Source organism: Leptonychotes weddellii, chromosome 1 (genome assembly GCF_054177405.1).
Source record: "Leptonychotes weddellii isolate Sample4059 chromosome 1, ASM5417740v2, whole genome shotgun sequence".
NCBI classification, from domain to species: domain Eukaryota; kingdom Metazoa; phylum Chordata; class Mammalia; order Carnivora; family Phocidae; genus Leptonychotes; species Leptonychotes weddellii.
In genome coordinates, this window is record NC_138369.1 from 10,576,176 (window position 1) to 10,595,978 (window position 19,803).

The 19,803-nt window shown below is 58.8% G+C and overlaps 1 protein-coding gene across 4 annotated transcripts in view; it reads left to right on the top strand.

The window, feature by feature from the left end:
* Nucleotides 1-1,610: 1,610 nt before the first annotated feature.
* KCNN1 (potassium calcium-activated channel subfamily N member 1) overlaps nucleotides 1,611-19,803 on the top strand; it is a 32,256-nt gene continuing 14,063 nt past the window's right edge. Inside the window, exons 1-5 of one of the 4 annotated variants that reach the window (XM_081815457.1) lie at nucleotides 1,611-1,697; nucleotides 3,646-3,760; nucleotides 14,131-14,625; nucleotides 15,366-15,461; nucleotides 18,316-18,734. In XM_081815457.1, the coding sequence (XP_081671583.1) occupies nucleotides 14,212-14,625; nucleotides 15,366-15,461; nucleotides 18,316-18,734 (929 nt within the window). In that variant the 5' untranslated portion in view covers nucleotides 1,611-1,697; nucleotides 3,646-3,760; nucleotides 14,131-14,211. Of the gene's footprint in view, nucleotides 1,698-3,645; nucleotides 3,761-9,499; nucleotides 9,716-12,733; nucleotides 12,796-14,130; nucleotides 14,626-15,365; nucleotides 15,462-18,315; nucleotides 18,735-19,803 lie in introns of those variants that run through there. The other 3 variants (XR_014143989.1, XM_081815460.1, XM_081815466.1) reach the window with 3 other exon arrangements.

Genomic DNA, 19,803 nt, shown 5'->3' on the forward strand with positions numbered 1-19,803 from the left:
TCAAGGGAGGGGGACTCCCCCTCCCTCCATGAAGCTGCCCTGTAACTGCTAGCTCTTTACTCTCCCTCCCCGTGTCCGACCAAGGTAGGGACCTCAACTCCCCCCCCACACACACAGGTGGAGAGTCATCCCCGCAGAGGTACTGGGTGAGACCCCTCTTAGGTCCAGTACCCGCGGTTCCCCTAGCCCTCCCTCTCTCTGCCTCCACAATGCATACCCTAGAGGTCCCCTGCCCCTTTGTTCTCTTTCCCTCCACACACGGTCACGGTCACGCTGGCGGCTCCTTCTGAGAGCATCTCACACACAATGGGAAGGAGGGGGATGCGCTCCCAATAGCCCCCCACCCCATTCCCTGCCGTTCGCATCCTCCAGCCCCGCCCGCGCGGCGGAATCCCGGCCTCGGGGACCCCACCCTTGGAATGCATTACCTTTCCGGAGACGCTCCGGGCGGCGGGGGGGGGGGGGGGGGGGGGGGGGGGGGAATGGAGAGGGAGGGCTATTTTTAGAATGAATGGAAGAAAAGAGGGGGAAAAAACAACAACAACAAAAAAAAGGATGGAGGCTCGTGGAAGCCTCCTTGCTCCCAGAGGAAACCCCCTCAACCCAGGCCAAGGCAGAAGGTGGGTGGGGGTTCCGAAACTGGGCGGGTGGGGCTGCGGGAGGCAGGGGGCTACGAGGGAGAGCTCGGTGGTCTGGGAGGGCACCACTCCTCCTGGGGGGGAGCTGGAGGACGGCAGCAAAATACAGCCGGCAACCCCAAAGACTTCTGAGAGCTGGAGGGACCCCAGAAGTGGATGCTGTCCAGTCGCAAGGAAGAAATCGGCTCAGAGAGGGGCCGGAGCAGGGCCAAGGTCGCAGGAGGGGCTGAGCCCTGAGCAGCGCCCCCTCCGCCATCACCCAGTGACCCAAACCCCGTGAGCCGCATTCTTATAATTTGGCAGTGACCTTCACAATCTCGCTGCCCAGGCCCCTGCTGTTCACGTTCAGCGGGGTCCCTGAATCGTGCGGGGAGAGGGGGGACGTCACAGCCCAACAGTGATATTAGAGAAGTTTTCTGTGGTTTGTTTTGTGGCCACCCGGGGTACCCCTCCCTCACTGGGACCTTCTAGCCCCAGCAACGTCACCAGCTCCCTGAAGCCTCCGGGTTCCCCCTGGACCTCCCAGGCCCCACAGCCCGCTCAAGGTTGGGGGCTTAATTGCCTTCCTTTCTGGCCCTGGCTCCATTCCTTCCCCGGACGCCGGAGAGCGACCCCCAGAGAGAGGCGGGCAGCCGCATTTCTATGCTGCTGGGGCGCTGGGCCCTGGCCAGGGGCTCCCCATCTCTGGGTCTCAGTTTCCCCATCTGTAACATGAACGTCGTGGGCCAGGAGCGGCAAAGGGTCCTCCCAGCTTTTTGAGCGTTCTTTGGGATTGGCTGTTACACCCCCGCGGGGAGGGGGATTCCCTCCCCACCCTTTCTGGAGAAGCGTTGTGGGAGAGGGGGTCGCCCGGTGGCCGCCGCAGTCCGCCTCTCGCGCTCCTCCGGGTAGGCGCCCCTCCCCGGGAGGCGGGGCGGGGCCCAGGTCGGCGGGGAGGGGGTCAGCTCTGCGGCGGCGCGCGCACACCCTCCCGGCTCACACGCCCTTGCCCGGCCGTGCACTTGTCTTCGCGCTCGGGCCAGGCGCTGGGGCTCCGGCGGCGGCGGCCGTCTCTGGCCGGTGAGTAGGCAGTAGTGGGGCATTGGGGCGGGGGGCGGTTTACAGGGCGGAGGTCCGAGCGGCGCTCCCCTTCTCCTTGGTGGGCGTTTTGGTCAGGGTTTGCCCCGACTTCGGGAATTGAAAGGGGGAGATGCGGGAGGGAGGGAAACCCCTTCCATCCCCCACCCCCCGCCCAACTCCAAGCCCGGAGTCACTCCAGACGCCCACTGCATACCCTTATGAGGAGGGGGCTACCGCTCCGGGAATTTGAAATGCGGAGACGTCCTCCCACAGAGGTGAAGGTGGAGACAAGGGGACCCTCCGGCGCTTGCACGGGGGAGGGGTAATGGGGGGGGAGGACCAGCTCGATTGCTCCCTGCCCCTCAGTCCTTTCCACCTCCCACTGAGTGTGGTGGGGATTCCCCTGGCTGGCCCACTGCAGAGTGGAAGGGAACCCCCCCCTCCCCACACCTGCCAGCCTACTGTGCGTGGGAGCTCTTGCTGTGCTCTCTCCCCTAAGCTCCGCCCTCCCCCGCCCCCACCCCATTGACTGGGAAAGGGGCTGAGGCCAGAGAGGGCTAGCACTTACCCAAGGTCACCCAGCTGGGCAGAGGCAGAGCTGTGTTTGTGGCGGACTCACTAACCCCAGAACTCAGCTGGTGGTGTCAGCTCTAGGGTCCTCTGCTCCCTGCGTTTAACCGTCAGGGTGGGGCTTGAGGGCCCTGTCTGGAACTGGGGCGGGGGGTGGGGGGTGTCCATACTCTCTTCAAGTCACTCCACCCTGCTGGAGGCCCAGACAGGACGAGTGGATAAGCCCCTCACCTGGCTCCCTCCAGGTTCTCAGGTCTCTTGTCCCTCCTAGACCCTCTTCCCCAGCCTCCTCAGGCTGCCCTAGAGCTCAAAAGAAGTCCCGCTGATGAGGGGGAGATGGGGAGGGAGGGCAAGGGGTACTTCCAGAGCTGATAGAGTAATCTCCACTCTGACACACCGACCCACTGGGTGACCTTGGACAATCGCCCTGTTCTCCCAGGGCCAGAGTCAGACCCAAGGTCCCCCTGAGCTGTCCAGAGGTCCACTGGCCCCTCTCCAGACCCCCAGCAAGAGGAAGGGCAACTGGGACGTCCACTTCAGACTGTGCTTCCCCGTCAGTCCCATTCTGGGGTTGAGCTCCCTCACTCCTCTCAGCCATGGGGCTGCTCTGTGTCCTCTTTGGCCCCCTCCTCCAGGGTGGGGCCTGGGTACGGAGGGGCTTTGGCAATAGCCCAGTACAGAGTGAATTCCTTGAGGGCATTACAGACCCCAGGGCAGCTACAGACCGGGTGAAGATTTGGGGGTGGCCAAGAATGCAGCTGGTCAAGTCAGGGATCCCTACCTCCTTCATCCTCACACCAGCCTGTCCCAGCTTCACCCACCTAGATCTCCCTGTGGTGAATGAATTGGGGAGGGGGTAGACCTGGGGGCAGGACAGGGAACAGCATGGGGAAAGGCAGATAAAGCCTTTAGTGTGCAGTGTCCTGTGGAAGGAAGTGGGGCTTCCAGGGAGGGTGCCTCGTATGGGTTAGAGGTATCAGCAGGGGCTCGTCGAGGGGCCTGAGCCTGGAAACAAGGCCCCACTGGACAGACAACACCACTGATCTTCAGTTTCCTTAAAACTTACAAGGTAATTCAGCTAGTCAGAAGACAGATCTACTCTAAAGACTTTTTTTTTTTTTTTTTGAGTGAGAGAGAATGAGAGATAGCACGAGAGGTAAGAGTGTCAGAGGGAGAAGCAGACTCCCTGCTGAGCAGGGAGCCCGATGTGGGACTCGATCCCAGGACTCCAGGATCATGACCTGAGCCGAAGGCAGTCGCTTAACCAACTGAGCCACCCAGGCGCCCTACTCTAAAGACTATTGAAGTCTGGGGGCTATCTGCACCCCACTGTCCTGGGCCCTGCCTCTACCCCACACCCCATGTCTGGTCCTTACAGGTCGAAGGGAGAAGAAAGGCAGCTCAGCCCCCTGCCAGCCAACTGGTAATCCAACAGGACCGAAGGGGACAGGCCCTTTGGTGGTGGCTCGTCAGGGAGACCCCTGCACACCAGGGTGAGTGAATCCAGACTCTGGTATTGTTTGGGAGTAGAGGTCACCTAGGAGCTGGGTAGAAAAACTGGTGACTTAAAGAAAAAAGTGCCAGCCTTTAACATCATACTAACAAAATATAACAAGAAAACAACTATGCCTTCTAGAGCCCCCAGAGAGTGACTCTCTGTTTTCTCCAATCACTGGTGGTGGGGAACCCGCTCAGAGAATCTGGGTGACCTGCTTTGTGTCACACAGCCAGGAGGGGGGCATTGCTCCAGGTTGGAAGGTCCCCCAACCCTATAGCCTCCACCACCCAGATTCTGTGGTCTTACTCCCTGAGTCAGCTTTTAGGGAGCAGCATCTTTGCTCCTTCTTTTTTTTTTTAAAGATTTTTATTTATTTATTTGAGAGAGAGAGAACGAGAGACAGAGAGCACAAGAGGGAAGAGGGTCAGAGGGAGAAGCAGACCCCCCGCTGAGCAGGGAGCCTGACGTGGGACTCGATCCCAGGACTCCAGGATCATGACCTGAGCCGAAGGCAGTTGCTTAACCAACTGAGCCACCCAGGCGCCCATCTTTGCTCCTTCTTTTGCCCGCAAACATTGGCTGACATTCCCGGTCAACAGTGAGCTGCCAGTGGGGGTGTGGGGAGAATGGAGGCAACAGTTCTAGATATGTATGGTCATGTAATCAGTCAACAAACACTGAGCAGGTACTACGTGCCCTGGGCTGGGCGCTGGCCACACAGCAGGGGCTGAAGCAGGCCCAGATCGGTCCTTGTGAGACGTACTGGGAGGCAAATAAAACACAGTGATGTGTTAGAGAATGACCGGGGCAGAGGGGCCTCTCCAGGGAGGTGAGCATGAGCTCACACCCGGAGGAGGAGGGGCCAACCAGGTGGGAGCTGGGAGAACAGCATACCAGACAGCAGGAACAGCACATGCAAGGGTCCTGAGGCAGAAATGAGTTTGACATGTTTGAGGAACAGTGAGGAGGCTGCTATAACTGGAACAGAATTAGCGAGGGGGAGAGAGGAGGAAGAGGAAGATAGAGCGGTCTGCATGTAGGGGCTGAGGTAAAGGAGTGGACTGCAGAGCAGTGGGGAGCCGTGGAGGGTGTGTGAGCAGGGGAGAAACATGGTGGTCTGATTTATGATTTTCAAAAGCCTCCATGACTACTGTGGAGAGCAGGGACTGTTGGGGCAGGAGCCGAAGGGGCAGAAGGCCAGAGGGGAACCCAGGAGGTAACTGGGTAGAGTTGGCTGGGCCAGGACTGCGTAGTCAGGGAGGGAGTGAAATGGGCAGATTCTGGGACTGAACTGGGTGGGCATGGAGGAGGGAGTGTGTGTGGCCAGGTTGCCGCCCAATGCTGAGGAACCATGGGGAGGGAGGGATTTGTCATGCTCAGGGAAATCTGGAAAAGCATCCTGGAAGAGGTGTTCTTGCTCTTTGAGCTAAGTCTAGAAGGGCAAGAAGGCCCCTGCTGGTGTCCAACTGGAGTCGGGCTGAGGGTCTAATTGTACGGACACCATGAGGGCCCCGGGGAGCCACTGAGCACTCAGAATTAGAAGCAACACGGTGAGATTTTAGCAAGGAAAGACCCCTCTGGGGGTGCCTGGCAGAGACAGGACTGGAGCCAGAGAAGCCAGGAAGTCACTTGAACCGCTCAAGTCCTGCAACTAGGAGCATCCAGTGAGCACTTGTTGTGTACCTAGCACATTTGAAGGGGATTAGCTCCCTAGCCCCTCTCACTGCCCTCGGAGGCCCCCACTGCCCTGCCAAGGGACCTGAGGCTCAACGAGGGAGGGGCCCTTGTCTGTGACCACTGCATGACTTTCCAGGGGGTGCAGTAACAAAGGCCCACAACCTTAAAACAACAGAAATGTCTTCTCTCACAGTCCTGGAGGCCAGAGCCTGAAATCCACGTGTGGGCAGGGCCACGTTCCCTCTGGAGGCTCTAGGGCAGGCTCTTCTTTTTGTTTTTTCCCCTTCCTGGGGGCTCCAGGTGTCCCGTGGCTTCTGGCCACATCACTCTAGTCTCCGCATCTGTCTTCACGTGGCCTTCTTAGGAGGACCCCCGGTCACTGGGTTAAGGCCCACCCTAATCAAGTATGACTCCATCTTCATTTAACAGTATCTGAAAGACCCTGTTTCCAAATAAGGTCACATTCTGAGGTTCTGGGTGGACTGGGATTTGTGGGGGGAGGCTCTTCAGACGAGTAGGGCCAGACAATAGGACACTGTGCTCAGTCCTGCCTTTGTCCCCAGGGCCTTTGCTGAAGCAGGGGCTGCAAGGGATGGGGACAAAGGGGTGTCCTGGGGTGAATTCAGGGGCAAGGATGGACAGGCCTGAGGTCCCACTGGATGTGGGCGTGGCCAGAAAGAAAGAGTCTGGAGCCTTCCAGCCTGACTGTGAGAAGGGAGGGGACGCTGGTGTCTGGAACAGGGAAGCTGCTGCCGGCTGCATGGATAGGACAGCCCCAGGGGAGGTCCCTGGAGGCCTGGGGCGGGGGGTGGTGTTGGTGGGGAGGGCTCCCAGGCCTTGGCTGCTTTGTGGGGATCCTGTGCTGATGGTAGAGCTGCTTCCCTGCCTGCCTGTCACCCCCAGGCTCCCACCTCCTCCTCCAGAGCAGGGACCGAGGGGCTGCCAGGCAAAGCCCCTCCTCACCACTCCCTGGCCTCATTTCCCCCATGGACCATCTGCAGGGGCCAGTTGTATTTATTTGTTGACTCAAGATCTCATCTTGCCTGCTGAAAACATGAGTTTGGGGGATTCCGTGTGTCTTCTGCACCATGCTGTCTCCACTTCAGGCTCATCTCTTACATACAGGAGGTGCTCAATAAACATTGATAAAATGAGTGACGCTTCTCTAAGTCCCTGAGTTCCAGAGAGCCGATAGGAACAAACCCTCTAAGATGCCTGCCCCAGCTCCTGGGGCCTTCCTGGTCCCCTTCCTGCCCCTACAATTCACAGAACCCTAGGGGACTTAGCCCTCCATGACTTGCACCCTGCTCGGAGTCCTCGTGCACACATCTCTGCAGGTGGGACCCCTGCCAGCCTCTGACTTGGTCCTTCCCTTTTGCCCCTTCCCTCTGGCCACACTGGTCTCTCTTCTCTTCCTCAAACATGCCCTCCTTGGTCCCACCTCAGCGTCTTGATCCTTGCAGTGCCCTCCACCCAGTGCCCCCTTCTAGCTCTTCCGGGCCTGGCTCCTTGGCCCCTTTGGAATGTTCCCCCTTCTGGGAGGCCTCCCATGACCACCCCAAAGTCTCCCCAGCTGTTCCTATCTTTCTCAACTTCACTGGATCGCTTTCTAATACTTGTGTATCTAGAATTCTTACTGGTCCTTTTGTTTGGAGAGTGTTGTTCCCAGAGTTCTAGAAATTCAGCTCCAAGAAGGACAGTTTTGTATCACAGACTCTGCATCCCCAGCACCAGACTCAGGCAAGGGGCTCGGTGGCTTTGTGAATGAATGAATGAATGAATGAATGAATGAATGAATGAATGAATGAATGAATCAGTGAATCAATGAATGCATCAGTGAATGAATGAATGGATAAATATATTCCGTACCCTGCCATCTCCATACTCATGGGGGATTCAGGGTCCAACCTCCTGGGCAGCCATCTGTCAGGCCCCAGGTGGGTCTGATATTTCTGTGGATGCCAGCTAGGGGTAGGGGTAGGTGGCCAGTCCATCCCTACTCAGGCAGCCTATGGGTCCTTCAGCCCCTGTGAGGCTCTCCCAGGTCTCTTCCACCTGGACCCTTGTTCACTGCCCTAGACTTGTGGCCCAGCCCTCAGGCCCCTGGATGAGGGGCTTCCTGATCAGCCACCACCCCATCTCCTGCCTGTTCTTTAGGCCATTTCCTGGGAATGTGAGTCCCCCTGGGTGCATCCCAACTGACAAGTTCATTTGTAGGCTCCTCTGGTCTCTTCCAGCCAACCATGGACTGATAAGAGGCTCTCTCTGCAGTGAAATCTCAGGTGGTGCCCACCCACAGCCCCACGTCCGTCCCCCGACCCCTATCCACCTCGGCCAGACTTTGTCTCCGAGAGGTGAGGTTGAATTAGGCAGGAGGGCAGACTTGGGTGGACAGTGGTCATTCACTAGGTCAACCATCCTAAGTTTAGCCCCTTGAAGGGGGTCCCTGATCCCTTAGGGCAGATGAGCCCAAAGGGGAAAGAGGGATCTTTCCAAAGAGAGAAGATGGGTACAGAGCCTGCAGGGCCTGCTCAGGATGGAAGGGCCTAGAGGAGCCTCCAGGGTCTGTGGCCCATGCTTTTGTGAATATCTGGACGTTTACATGTTGGACTTGAATTCAAAAAGCATCCAATGTTGCGGGCACTCCACAGAAGCCTACACAGGTTGGAGTCAGCCCGTGGGCACGGTGTGAGTGCTCCTTGTGGGGCAGAGATCCGCACAGGGGCAGGCTCAGGTTGGCAGGGGCTGGGGCACTGAATGCAGTACAAGGATGTGTGCCAGGTCCCGAGGGAGGTGTGGGTGGTTCCAGCACGACCGTGCTTTAGAAAGAGCCCCCAGCAGCTCAGGCAGGCCTGGCGGGGGGGGGGGGCTGGTGAGTGGATGGGTGGATGGGGATTACAGAAGGCTGCTCCTTGAGCATGGCTGAGGATGCATCCATTTTGGGTCCCCCATCCTGACACCCCTGTGGTGCCCAGGCCTCCACGGCCACCACAGTCAGGCCTTCTTCAGGTGTCCCCAACAGGCTGGGATGAGATACAGAAGTCTTGTCCACCGACCCCAGGCCATCACCTGGTCCTGCTGAGCCTCATCACTGGCCCATGAGACCACCCCCTGCCCAGGCAGCCATCCACTCATCCTCATTCAGTCTAGCTCTTTTCCGGACACCACAGAGGAAACAGATCAGCTGCCTACAGGCAGTGACGAGCAGTCAGATGTTCCTGACCCTGTCCCAAGCTCCAAGCTGGGAAGAAAACAGTGGGGGACTGGGAGAGAGATGGGGGGGTCAGAGCTGGACTCAGTCACCCCAGCCAGGCGGGGACAGGGTAAGGCCTAGATAGTTTGGCAGCCTGGGGGAGGAGAAGGAAAAGCTCCCCCTCCCCGTTCCACCCGCGCCCCCCCCTTCCCCCCCCCATCCCCAAGGCCCCTTCCAGCCATTATTAAGTTGAATGAATGAGTCGCCCAAGGACACCCTCTGTGCCAGGAGAAAGGAGCATGGTTTTGGACACCTCCCAAGCAGGCTTCCGCTGGCCTGCCATCCTGGTATTGTTGGTAAGGGTTAGAAGTGGGAGGAGGGGCTAAGTCTCACAGAAGATGGCCTTGAACCCATGGCCCTAGTAGGCACCCCCTCAACTCCTAGAAGCCCCCACGTCAGGGTCCTAGGCACCCTGCACTCAGCAATAGACTGCAAGCAGGACTTCTGAGGAGGTCATTTCAGGAGGGAGGTGTCCAGTCGCTTTGCAAAGTTACCCCTCAGCAAATGCGTGTATTTGAGGGGTTGAGGGATGGTTGGAGTTTGGGGACTCGATTTTGGAAAGGGGGTGGCTAGGAGTTACCGAGAGCTGTCGGGGGCGGGAGTTGTCGCTTCGCTAAGTCAGGTCCCCTCCATTGCGTCCAGCCAGAGAGCGAGTTTGAGGACCAGCTGAGCGCTGGGGGCTTAAGGGGGCTCCCGGGAATGTGGGATCTTTAAATGTAGGCGGGGCTTGCGGGGTCGCCGGGGGCGGTGCCAACCCGGGCTCGACCAATCGGCGGCTTCGCCCGCGTCGCACCGCCCCCTCCTCTCCCGGCCCGGGCGGGCGCTCGCCCCCGGCCGGGCCCGTGGACAGGGCGGCGGGGGATGCACCCGCCGCCGCCCCCGGCCCGGCCGCCTCCGGGCCGCGCGTCCGCCGTCTGCTGCCCGCCCCGTCTGCGGCCCCGGCCCCCACGCGAGGGTCTGCGGCCGCGCGGGACCCTCTCCCCTCCAGCCTCTTCTGCCCGTGGGAGCCGAGCCCTGCAGGTACGGGGTGGGACGGACGGGAGCGCCCAAGGAGGGAGGCACGTCCCGAAGGGGGACGCGGTTCAGGACAGGGGCCAGGACAGAGGTCTCCGTAGGGTCTGGCACCCAAGGGACACAGAGAGGAGGGAATGTATGTATGTGCACTGCCTGAGTGAGTGGAGATTCACGGACCCCCCATTCCGGAGGGGGAAGGTACTGGGTTCACTTTGGCGGGGGTAGAGCAGTGAGTCTCCAAACTCCATAGATCCGGTGGGGAGAGCTCTTGGGGTGAAGGCAGTGACCTGGGACTGACTTGGGAATAGGAGGGAGGAGACCCTCACCACGGCTACCTAGATTCTGCCGTCAGGGTCGCCCCTGCAGGGCCAGGGAGCCGGGTCTCCCAGCTGTCCCTGGACAGAGGTTGGGGTACCCCAGACAGGGCACTGCCTTGGCTGTCCTGGAGGGCAGGGCTGCAGATGTGAGTGCTGGAGGCTGGGGGCCAAATGGGAGATGCTGATGGAGATGGGTCAGAGCGGAGGGTGCTGTTGGAGGCAGCCATGGGGAGAGCCGGGCAGGCTAATTGCACCCTGCTGACTGCTGGCAGGTTCTTGACTGGTGGTGATGGGGGCGGGGGTGCACCCAAGGGAATTGGGCAGTCCGTGCCTTACTGTACCCACTTCCGGGCAGCTCAGGGCTGGGAGGGCAAGTGGATCCTGTCCACCCTTCAGAGCTAGGGCCAGAAGAGTGCTGGTGGGTGGGGTGTCTTGGGGTCCTTACCCACCCTCCACAGGGACACACGCCCCACAGCTTACCCACACATCCTGGAAGATTCCGCCATGTGATGCTCTGGCCACGGTTCCTAGAAGTGGTGGGGTGGGCATTTCGCCCCAAAGGGGCTCTGCCTTGGAGACTGACAGGCAGGGGGCACCTTCTTGCCCAGCTCTGAAGGACGGAGTGCGGCACTGGGCAACAGCGCCGCCAGAAGCGTACCCGCGACCGCGCGAAGAGCATTTTCCGCGTGAGATCTCACTTCCATCCTGGCCGCTGACCTGCTGCGGGGGGGCACAGAGTCTTCCCTTTACTGAAGAGGCAGCTGAGGAGAGGGCAGTGACTTCATCCCGGCTAGGACGCCCAGGGTCCCTCCCAGGCCGCCACTGCACCAACTCGTCATTTGTGAAAGGACTCACTCGAGGACCTTTGGGGTCTGGCCAGTTTATATTTCTGTTGGGTGGGAAGCCTTGGAGGAGCCAGCTGCCCTGTTCCCTGCCACCTGCCTACCTCCTCCGACTCCTCAGGAGTCCACGTGGGGGCCCCCTGCCCTGTGTGGCTCACAAGATTCCCAGAGCATCTCTTGGGATGGTGTGAAAGCGGGGGCTCAGCTCATCCTCCCATCCCAGCCTTCAGTGAACAGAGGTCTCATGCCCCAGACATGTTAGGTGGTTTTGGCGATTCCAGGGACCCTCAAAACCAGATGCAGCTCAACAGCGTGTTTCGAACCTTTTAGAACTCATTGGCAAACCCACAGCCTTCACCCAGAAAAACACACCCTTCCGTAGACATCTAAACCTTGGCCAGAGTTTCAGAGGGGCTCCTGGTTCTTTGGGAATTTCTGAGGGGCCCAGGGACCCCAGCTTGAGGCCCAGTTGCAGTGGGGGAGGGGAAGGCAGACCTGGGAAGGTGTGGGGTCTCTTGTCCCCTGGGCCCTCTGGTCCCACCCAGACCGCAGAAGTTGCCACCTTTTATGGAATCTCAGGCAGGCCACTCTGTCCTTCTGTGTCCTCTGAGATCACGGAAAGGGTCAGGCACCCACCATGCCTGTGTCTCGAGCTCTGTGGTCCTTCAAGGGCAGGACCGGCTGCCTCCCTTTCCAGATGGTGGCTTGTCAAGAGGGAAGTTGGCAGATCCTGCCACCCACTGCCCCCCAGATGGCACCAACTTAGTTCTTGCCCTTCCTGGCTTTTTGACCTTGGGCAAGGTGCTAAACCTCTCTGAGCCTTGTCTCCCATCTGTGAAATGGGAGCAGGATTGCCATCTGCCTCACTGAGTGGCAATGGGGATTAAGTGTGATAATTCTGATAAAGAGCTCAATAAAGCCCACAATAAGCGCTAGGTATACATTAACATCATGAGCCCCGGGAAGCCCCCGCCTCCCTCCCTCCCAGAGGCCACCTGTACCCATCCCCCCAACCCCTCCCTGCCCAGGGCACCTTAGGACCAGGCCGCCAGGCAAGGAGGAGCATGGCGGACACACGGCTGAATTTGGCCTGTGCGTCGGGCGGCTGAGTCACATCCCCAAATTGCATCTTCATCAGTGCGTTTCGGAAGGTCGTTTGCAGCACCCCCACCCCCTCCAGGCTCTGTCTGCCAGGCCACTTGCCTCTCCTGCCTGTGCCCCTGAGCCCCGAGTGAGGACCTTCTGCACTCTCAGGAGAGATGGTAGGAGTGGTGCCTGGGGTTTCCTCATCTCCTGGATGAGAACAGGGTCTGGGGTTGCTGCGTGTGTCCCTGTGACAAGCTCTCAGCCCCACCTAGCAGCTGATGGCCCTCTGCGTGGCAAGCAGGGGCCCTAGCCCAGGAGGAGAGTGGCACCTGAGTGTTCGTGAAGGTGGAGTGAGAGATCAGGGCCAAGGTCAGCCTTATAAACTGAAGTACTGGGCCTGCAGGAGACCAGCCTGTGTAAACCACAAGGCGTTCAACCTGTGCGCACCAGGCGTCATCAGCAGAAGCCTCAGGCCGCAGGTGGCCACGGCTTGGCTGATGTAATGGCTGGGAGTGGCGAGGCAAGGGGCACGTTCTGATGCTCATGAGGTCACTGCTGTGGAAGGAATGTTTCTTGTGCTCCTACTCTGTGCTGGAACCAGCATCTGGGAAATGTCGTGGGTGGGACAGATGCTGTCTGGGGAGAGGCCAGACAAGGGGCTCAGGAGGTCCCGTGGTGCATGCGGTGGATCCCTGGCCAAGGTGGCCCGTGCCCTGCCTGGTAGCATGGCTCGTCTTGGCCTGTCCTGGTGTGACATTTTCCATATCTGTCCCCCACAGACTGTGGTTTCCAGGCTGGGGAAGCATCCTGTGTGTACACACAGCTCTCTCTCCTGGGCCTGGTACGTAGGGGCCCACAGCGCATGCCAGCCTGGCCTTTTCAAAGGGGACAGCACTTGTTGGGGGAATCTCACAAGGCGGCCCAGTCTAGAATCTGCCCTATAAGGAGATGGCCCCTTAATAGCACAGTGCCTCAGTTTCCCTAGCTATAAAACTGGACCCCCTTCTTGGGGGCATTGTGAGGATGGAGGAGAAAATTTGTGGGAAGGCCAGAGCCTGGCACGTAGTAGATGTTCACTAAACATCAGCTTGTGGGAGGGGGAGATGGTGGGGTGGGAGTGCAGGGGAGGGTCTAGCAAGTTGTGACCCCGGAGGCGAGACTCCAGGCAGCCTCATCATATATGTGTTACTGTCATCAGCGTCCTGGCTCTCGAACATGATGCCAGAGGACACTGCCCTATGCAAGGGCAGAATTCAAGGATATCGGGGTGATCAGTCTGCTCCTTGGTAGCCTGGTGGGGAAACTGAGGCTGGCCTAAGGTCACAGGGCTGGGCTGAGCACATCTCCTAAGACCCTATAGAATCAATTCTGGGATCTTAGAGCTGAATACTAGGTTGCCACACTGGTCATGGAATCTCTTTGGAGATCACAGACCTCCTTCCACCCAGGCAGGAGGGAGCGGGGGTCTCTATGTGGTCTCATAGCCACAGCCATGGTCCTAATATCCCCACACTGATGTGTGTTCAGGCTTTTGGACAGCTCTAGGGCAGGAACTGGAGGCTCAGTAGGGTGAGATTAACTTGTCCAAGAGCCTGAAGGTCAGGAGGAGTCAAGCCTGGATTGGAACCACCTCCTGACCACACACTTACACAGCCTTTGGCCCTCCCCGGCAAACCTGCTGGCAAATTCCATCTCCAGACATTCAGAAGTATTTACTGAGTGTCAGCTGTGTGCTGGGCATTGTTCTAGGTACCCGGAGACAGAACATCAGTGGGCAAAGTTTCGGTATGAGGGTGTTCTAAGCAGAGGGCACAGCAGGTGCAAAGGCCCCAGGCAGGACCAGGCTTGTCCAGATCTGGTGATGGGGATGCTTATGTGGCTGGAAGGGAATGACTCTGGGGAGAGGGAGAAGGCTGAGGTGGGTAGGAGCCAGACCACAGAGGACCTCTTGGCCCCAGTGAGGACTTTGGTTTTTATGCAACGGCACTCAGGAGCCTTGGGAGGCTTTTCAAGCAGGGGAGGAACGTAGGCTGACTCGGGATGGCCAAGCTGCGTGTCAGCCACTCTGAGTTCATGGCTTTCTGAGCCTCACAGTGTTCTGGGGTGGTGGCAATGGTTCATGGCCCTCTGGTCAGTTGGCCAGGCCCTGCCATGACTGTGTCCCTTATGCCCTCAGGTCAGTGCAGGAGCCCAGTCTCTGAGCCATGCTGGGCCCCGGGCGGCCTACAGCGAGCCCAAGCCCGGCACCCACATAGCCATGAACAGCCACAGCCACGTCCACAGCCATAATGGCTGCGGGGGGCGGCCGCTGGGCAGTGGGCCGGGTGCCCTGGGCAGAGACCCTTCAGAGCCCGAGGCCGGCCACGCCCCCCAGCCCCCACATGGCCCGAGCCTCCAGGTGGTGGTGGCCAAGGGCGAGCCAGCCCAGCCCTCACCTGGCAGTCCCCGGGGGCAGCACCAGGACCAGGAAGATGAGGAAGACGATGAAGAGGATGAGGCAGGCAGGAGGAGGGACTCAGGGAAGACCCCGAACGTCGGCCACCGCCTGGGCCACCGGCGGGCACTCTTTGAGAAACGGAAACGCCTCAGCGACTACGCCCTCATCTTCGGCATGTTCGGCATCGTTGTGATGGTGACCGAGACGGAGCTGTCCTGGGGGGTCTACACCAAGGTAGGCACGGCCCTTCCCCACGGCACCCCAGGGGGGCCCCTCTAGGCCCACCTGGCTCCCCCACCACCCCTTGCGCATGGGATTAGGGACCACATTGGCCGCAGGAGAAGCAGGTGGAGGATGCTGGGGGTGGGGGGCCCTAGAGGCCGGTGATGGGAAACTGGGCCTCCCACTGCGCCCACCTCCTGGGGGTAGCAGGCAAGCTGCACATGGGGGAGTTAGGCTCCAGCCCACTCCTTCTGCCCTTGCACCAAGAGGTCACACCCTGGCTTAAGGTGGGGGAGGGGGGCTGTCCCCCAGGCCAGGCCTGGGACAGGAGAGCACCAAAGAAGGCCTGGGCGGCAGAGCCTGGAAAGAGCCTCTCCTTCTGAGAGTGGTTGGGCTGGGTTATGAGCCTGGCTATGTGTCCCCTCATGCCACCCAAGGACGTGTGAGGACAGAGAGAGATGAGGGCATATCATCCTGTAAACTATGAAACAGTGAAGGTGGATGAGGCCGTATAAACTGTGAATTCCTGTGCCTACACGAGGCCAGGCCTCATAAATTGCCACATGGTAGGCCTTTAGGAGGCCAGGCCTTATACGCTGCAAAGTATAGGCCAGCCTTGCCATCACCCCAGGCCTAAGGAGTAAGGACAGGAGCATGGCTTCCTGAGTGGACAGCCCAGGTGGGGGGTCAGGAGGGCCGCCCACCCCCCAACATCCTTGTCCTCCAGCCCTCTGCTCTCTCTCTCTGCCCAGGAGTCCCTGTACTCATTTGCACTCAAATGCCTCATCAGCCTCTCTACGGTCATCCTGCTGGGCCTGGTCGTCCTCTACCATGCCCGGGAGATCCAGGTCAGTGCCCAGCTGGCCCGGGCAGCTCCCCTCCCCATGCCCCAGAGACCCCCCTCCACGCCAGCCACCTGGGACCCTAGCCCCCTAAAACATAAAAGGACCAATAGCGTCTTTCTAGAAAAAAGGAAAAAAGACCTCTGTGAAGACACACCCTTTAGATCACTCCAAATTTCTTTGGAATGCCTATGTTTTACTTTTCATTGATTATTTGGAAAAAAAAAAAGAAGAAGAAGAACAGTGAGGGAGCTGGAGATGAGCTGGGGTCTTCTGAGGTTTGGCAGCCTTGGAAACCAGTGTTTATAACACCAGGCTTCTGTTCCTATTCGATCAGACCCTGCATTTGAAAGGTTTATTACATGTCAGAGAGTTTGTTCTCCTACTTCAGGAGTTAATTGAAACCTCGGTGGGCCCCAGAGAGCCCAGCTCAGGCAGGGCATGTTGGGCACCTGTGCCCACAGCAGGCAGAGGTCACCTGCAGCTGGTACCAGGGCCTGGGGATGCCAAAGGCTATCAGGTCTGGCTCCAGAGTCTGGCCTCTGGCCTCTGACCTCTGACCTCAAGGAGCCATGGTCTGGCGGGAGACGGGTGTAGGAAAATCCTGCCTGGGTTGCACCACCCGTAGACATCCCTGGGGACACCCAGGGTCTGGCACGAAGGAAGGGCCCTGGACGTGGCTGGGGGCAGGGGAGGGGACAGTGATACGTGAGCTGGAAGGAAGCAGTTCTTAAGGTACAGCAGCTGGGGGCAACGGTCAGTTCCTCATACAGTGAAACATGGAGGTACCATACGACCCAGTGATTCCACCACATCCAAGAGAAATGAAAACCTACATCCACACGGAACTTGTACTCGTGTGTACATAGCAGCCCTATTCACAATAACCGAACGAACGGCGGACACAGCGGACACGATCCAAATCAGCTGGTGGATGGATAAGTAAAATGTCGAATGTCCATACAATGGAGTAGGATTCAACCATTAAAAAAAAAAAAATGAAGCCCTGGGGCACCTGGCTCAGTCGGTTAAGCATCTGACTCTTGGTTTTGGCTCAGGTCATGATCTCAGGGTTGTGAGATCAAGCCCAAGTTGGACTCCATGCTCAGCTCAGCACCGAGTCTGCTTGAGATTCTTTCCCCCTCCATCCCCCTCTGCCCCACCCCCTGCTCATGGGTGTGCACATGCACGCGCTCTCTCTCAAATAAATAAATAAATAAATAAATAAAATCTTTAAAACAAAAACAAAAAATGAAGCACTGTGTGAGTGTGCTTGGGCTGCCATAACAAAGCCCCACAGCCAAGGGGCTTAAACAACAGAAACATATTCTCACAGTTCTGGGGCTAGAAGTCCAAGGTCAGGTGCTGGCAGGGTTGCTTTCTGCTGAGGCCCCTCTCCTAGGCTTGTAGGCAGCCGCCTTCTCCCTGTGTCCTCTCCACTCTCTCTGTGTGTGCACATCTGTGGCCCTCTTAAGAGGACACCAGTCCTGTAGGATCAGGGCCCCTCCTTGATGACCCCATTTAACTTTAATTCTTTAAAGGCTCTCTCTCCAAATACAGTCAAAATGGGAGTTAGGGCTTCCACTTATGAATTTTGAGGGACAGTCTAGAACACTCCACCCACCAGCCCATCCCCCAAGTTCCTGTCCTCCTCCCAAGCAAAGTGCATTTACTGCATCCCAACAGCCCACAGAGTCTTACTCCATCCCAGCACCAGCTCCAGGTCGCAAGACTCCGTTAAGTATCAGTTACGGGTAAGACTAAGGCTCACTTCCTCTCCAGCCGAGAGCCAGACAAGTCATTGTCTCCCAAAATACAGGGTTGGGACAGGAATAGGCGAGACATTCCCATTCCTAAAGAGAAATCCGAAAGAAGAAAAGGTGCCAGGTGCTGAGCATGTCAAAGAGCTAGCAAGGCAAATTCCATCAGATTTGCTCAAGAATAATCCTCTTGGGCTCAGTGCTCCAGCTTCTGAGCCCACTGGGGTGGCCGCGTTGCCCCCTTGGCTCTGGGTGGTGACCTTTTGTGACTGCCTTCTTCGATTCAGCATGTTTATGAGGTTCTTCCACGTTGTAGCAAGTATCAGAGCTCATCCCCGCCCCCCTTTTTTTTTTTAAAGATTTCATTCATTCATTTGAGAGAAAGCACAAGAGGGGAGAGGGTCAAAGGGAGAAGCAGACTCCTGCTGAACAGGGATCTTGATGTGGGGCTGGATCCCAGGACTCTGGGATCATGCCCTGAGCTGAAGGCAGACGCTTAACCATCTGAGCCACCCAGGCACCCCTCCCCCCCTTTTTAAAAAAGATTTTATTTATTTGAGAGAGAGAGTGGGGGGAGAGGAAGAGAAAGACTCTCAAGCAGACCCCACATCCAGGACAGAGCCTGGTGCAGGGCTCGATCTCACCACCCGAGGTCATGACCTGAACCGAAATCAAGAGTCGTACACTTAACCAACTGAGCCATCCAGGCGCCCCCGGAGGGCTGAATAATGTTCCATTGTATGGAAGGACCCCGTTTTGGTTTTCCATTCATCCATAGACGGACACCTGGGTTGTTCCCACTTTCCACAATTGTTCGCCTACAGGGATTTGTTCCAATGCCTGTTTTCATCTCTCTTGCGTTATATACCTAGGAGTGAGCTGGCTGGGTCATTGGTGACTCTGTTTTCCTTTTTCGGGAGCGCCCGTCCCCCATTTAACTGGAATTGTGGCTAACCCCGCGAGCTAGGGAGTTTCGCATCCAAGGCCATGTTTCTTGTAAAAGCCACGCGGGGGCGGGGCGGGGGGGCGGCCTCGGGCTGGGGTCTCGTCGCGGGGGCGCGCGCTCGAGTGCGAGCCCCACCACCGCCCGCCCTCCGCAGCTGTTCATGGTGGACAACGGGGCAGACGACTGGCGCATCGCCATGACGTGCGAGCGCGTCTTCCTCATCTCTCTGGAGCTCGCCGTGTGCGCCATCCACCCGGTGCCCGGCCACTACCGCTTCACGTGGACCGCGCGGCTGGCCTTCACGTACGCGCCGTCGGCGGCCGAGGCCGACGTGGACGTGCTGCTGTCCGTGCCCATGTTCCTGCGCCTCTACCTGCTGGGCCGCGTGATGCTGCTGCACAGCAAGATATTCACAGACGCTTCCAGCCGCAGCATCGGCGCCCTCAACAAGATCACCTTCAACACACGCTTCGTCATGAAGACGCTCATGACCATCTGCCCGGGCACCGTGCTGCTCGTCTTCAGCATCTCCTCCTGGATCATCGCCGCCTGGACCGTGCGAGTCTGTGAGAGGTACGCCCCCCGCCCCTGGCGCCCGCCGCGCCCACCCGTGGCTCCAGAGCCCCAGGGCTCCCCCGGCCATCACCCCCCCACCCCACCCACCCATGGGATATCCACCCCCTACCCCCACTTCCTGGCCTCAGTGACCATCCCTCGAGCGCAGCCCCCTCATCCCCGGGACTCCAGCCTGGCGTGCCCCACCCACACCCCCACCCACACCCACACCCCTCTGGGACACCGGCCCTCTCCCCCAGGGAGGGGGGTCTTGTGCTCCTTTCTCTGCTCCTCGGCTGCCAGCAGCCGACCTCTGAGCTCTGGCCCGGGGAGAGTGGAGGCAGCAGGAGCAGGATGGCCCCCATCTGCCTGTTTTCCCCCACAGTTTAACCTGCTCTCCTTCTCCCCTCTGCCCGCCCCACCGGACTGTAGGGAAAACATGTGAGTCCTACCCTTGGCCGAGCTGTGTGCACAGAGCTGCTGCCGTCCTGCCCGCCAGGAATTTAAGATTAGCTGCCGCAAGGGGAGGGCATAGGGAGGTGAGGCGGGGTGGTCGTGACCAACCCCGAGTCCCAGCAGGGCCGGGGCAGGCAAGTTTGGGGTCGGGCGGAGGACAGCGGGAGGCAGGCTGCTCTTGGGCCGTGTCCACTGGGCATCCTGGAGGGTCTTGTGTCCAAGGTTTGGGAGGGTTTTGTTTGGACAGCTGACCTTGGGGGACTGGGACATCCCCTCCCAAGAGTTGACTGGGTCTGGGGTAAATAAAAACTGGCCCAGCCTTTAGTACCTCTCCCTGCCCGGGGTTTGTTCTGAACAGCCCTGGAAAGGTGTGGGCCATCAAACCAGTTTACAGATGAGGAAATGGAGACTCTGGGGCAAAGGGACATTCCTGAGGCCTGATTCCTGGTCGGCTCTGGAGACCCGCAGGGTGCTTCAGGAAAAGGAGGGTCCCCACTGGGCCTCTCAGGGCGTGGGAGTGCCTTGCCTGGGAAGGAGCCTCTTCTACCTCATGCCTTGCTGGGGAAGGCCCTGGAGGGGTCTGTGGCACGTGGTGCTGGGACTGGGCTTCCTGGGGGGTCTCTGGGCTGGA